The sequence below is a fragment of the Notothenia coriiceps genome, unplaced genomic scaffold, assembly GCF_000735185.1.
Source record: "Notothenia coriiceps isolate Sejong01 unplaced genomic scaffold, NC01 NC01_scaffold00016446, whole genome shotgun sequence".
In the NCBI taxonomy this organism is placed as follows: Eukaryota; Metazoa; Chordata; class Actinopteri; order Perciformes; family Nototheniidae; genus Notothenia; species Notothenia coriiceps.
The window spans coordinates 1-3,224 of NW_011349147.1; the positions used below are offsets into that span (position 1 = coordinate 1).

A 3,224-nucleotide genomic window follows, 5' to 3' on the forward strand; every position below is an offset into this window, starting at 1 on the left:
TACTGTATACGAAGTTTGGTGTTCAAAAATAGAAAATTGAAATTTAAGTGAATATTTCACTGTTTTGAACATTATGCTAATTAGAAAAAAAATAAAAGTAGGCGGAGCTTAGGGGTCCAAGAGGATTATTTGTAGAACAGGTCCACCCGGATATGTGTGCAAAATTTCAGGTCATTCGGAGTTACGGTGCGACTTTGTAAATTTATTCCGAAATGGGTTTTTCATAGGTGGCGCTAGCGAGCACCTTGGACAATTTGAACCCATTGACTCCAGAATGTTGAATTTTTCACGGGTCCTGGCGTCCGTGCAAAATTATACAACTTTGTGAGCGTCCTGGACAATTTGAACCCATTGACTCCAGAATGTTGAATTTTTCACGGGTCCTGGCGTCCGTGCAAAATTATACAACTTTGTGACAGCTATCATACTGAATAAATATTTACTGTGAATGTATGCAAAAATGTATGGCATATGGCTGTCTAACAGAAGTGAAATCCATTTCTCACTTATTCTGACAATGTACTTAACCCCAAATAACAGAACCCAATAAAAAGAGTTGTTAAATAATAGTGAAGTCACGTTGTAATAACAATAACTCATCTCTCTCGAGTTTTCTTTTTCAGCTTTGCCAAAAGCCACTGTGTCAAGTGTCCTTCCTGGGTTGCCGTCCGGAGTTGTCCAATATGGCGGACCATCTTGCACATGCGCACTGCAGATCGGGCAGGGCTGCAGATCGGGACAGTCTCCTCCCGCACCCCTCCTCCCTCACCCCTCCTTGACTCCTCCGTGTGCATTTCAGCTATTGGGACGTCCTTCAAAATGGCGTGTCTTGATCGATTTCCGGGTCAAGTCCCGGAGGAGGGGAAGAGAGGAGTCAAGGAGGGGTATTGGGATGAGGCTTATGAGTTAGATCTAACACACTTAGCTATTTTATCGACCTCTGGAACAAGCTAAACAAGTTATACATATGTTTATTCTTCACTGTCGGGTCAGTCATTACTGGATTAGCGAGCTGCAAGAGACGAAACTGAAGAGAGAGAGGGAGAGGAAAAGAGAGGATCCGTTTCTCCCGTGTTATTATCCAAATGTAAACTTTTGAATAATGTACTTCATCTACTATAAGTAGTTTGTTTGAATGTAATAATGATGTTATTTGTGGAATCATTTATTGAAAAATGAATCTGAACTTTTCGATCTGTTACGATTATAAACTGAAGCAATATAAAAATGACTCCCATTAACTGAGTTTTAAACATCAGCATTATATTACCGGTCATAGTCCGGTAATTACCGGCTAACGGAAATTCTGTTAAACAATTCACAACACATTAAATGGAAGATCCCCAAAGCCCCCACCCACCCTATGATCGGTCCCAAAAACCCTGATGGGAGCATACCTAGTAGATATGCTAACAGGAGAAATTAGTATCTTGCCTAAAGACACTTTGGCTAGGAATGAAACCACCGACCGTCTGTCAGTAGACACACATTTACCCCTGAGGCAAAGCCGCTTACCTGGTGAAGCCCCGGTTCCTGTTGACATGGCGATGGCCCATTTCCACAGCCCTCTGTTCCAGCAGCACCAATCGGACCCAGTTGACCTCCACCCTCTACTTTGGGCCTGTACTCCATCTGCTCAGCGAGCCACATCTGGGTGCGGACCGCCGGCTGGATGGGGGACCCTCTGTCGGTCTGATGATCCTTCAGTGCTGGGTCGGCTGGTTTGGGTAAGCTGAGGCCATAGAGCTGTGCCCCCCCCCGAGACACTTTATATTCCGGCAAGGCGCTGTATTTCATGTCCAAACTGTTGCGTTTCACCGATGAGGACGGACTCGAGGGTACGGACCGGTTCTTTTCCAAACCACTGGATCTACTGCTGTGGTTGTAGCGGTAGCAGGGCCCGGCCCCTGGGGAGCGCTGCAGGAGGCTGTTGTAGAGCAAGGAGGAAGATAAGGGGAGGTAAAGATCCACTTTAGAACCGAGGGGCTCCTTCCTGTACCCATGTGGCAGTCCTCGGTCCAGGGAGCCTTGGGGGTTGTACTGAAGGCCTGATGTCCTGTTGGAGCTTCTGTCCACCCCAGAGGGCAGCTTGGTGAGAGAGGAGCACCTCCGCAGGGGCGGGTGGTCCTTCATGTCCAGAGAGACCCCCGGCAGGGTCACGGCGGGGGTCAGTAGCTGGCAGGATCTGCTCCAGCGCCCGGTGCTGCTGCTGGTGGAGGCTGGCGTACTATAGCCGGTGTACGGGGAGGAGGATGGGGACAGCATGACGTGGACCAGGGGGACGGACCCTTCATCCTGACTCACGAGATGCTGCAACATGAGCGGCTGAAGAGATAACGGTGTGGTACTGGAACTGGAGTCATCTGGAAGACATACAGAGCATTAGAAGAAAAACCATGTCGGACATCCTCATCGACACAGAATCATAACGAATGCCTTATTCAGTCCGCATAACATTAAGCTAATAAGGCTTTTTCTGCTTATAAAGAAAAATATTACAAATTAGATAGATAGATACTTTATTTATCCCAATTAGGAAATTATTTGTGTCACATCAGCAGTGTTGTGTATACATTACAATTGTGCAAAGATTTCAGTGATTAATAACCAGCTGGTTTTGTAAGAGACAGACAGTCAGATATAAAGACAGGTTAACAGACCTTCCACGCTGTTGGAGCAGTAGGTCCCGATCCCGGTGTCCCCGCTGTCGGACACGGTGCTGTGTCGGCGGCCCCCACAGACACCACTCCCAGGGACCCATCCTGGAGAGCCCCCCCCACTGGAGCCTGGAACACATTTTAAAAGGCTATCTGTCATACAAAGTATTTAGTGATTATACAGAAAAGTGTGAATCAGATGGAAATATTATTTTTGCAGTATACAAATCAGCAGAGCATATAAAACAGTCATAAACCCAGACACCCTTCCTTCTAATGTCCTTAATGTATCTATTCAATTAGTAAATGTCAGAGTGGAGAAGTACTCAGATCGTGTACTTGAGTAAAAGTAAAAGTCCCAGACTGTAGGAATCCTCTGTTACAAGTAAAAGTCCTGCATTCAAAATGTTACTCAAGTAAACGTAGAAAAGTATGAGCATCTACATATAGTTAAAGTACCAAAAGTAAAAGTATTCATTGTGCAGATTGGTCCATTTCAGAATAATAAATATGATATTTTTTATAATGATTGATCATTAAAGTTTTCTCAAAGCTGGTAAAGGTGCA

General features: G+C 45.3%; 1 protein-coding gene across 1 annotated transcript; it reads right to left on the minus strand.

The window, feature by feature from the left end:
• Window positions 1-1,494: 1,494 nt before the first annotated feature.
• On the minus strand, window positions 1,495-2,786 carry LOC104949540 (centrosomal protein of 85 kDa-like; the record flags this gene model as incomplete). The annotated part of the gene is made up of 2 exons (XM_010775906.1): window positions 1,495-2,363; window positions 2,661-2,786. Coding segments are annotated over 2 exons (995 nt in total), but the record flags the coding sequence as incomplete, so codon positions are not given.
• Window positions 2,787-3,224: the final 438 nt, after the last annotated feature.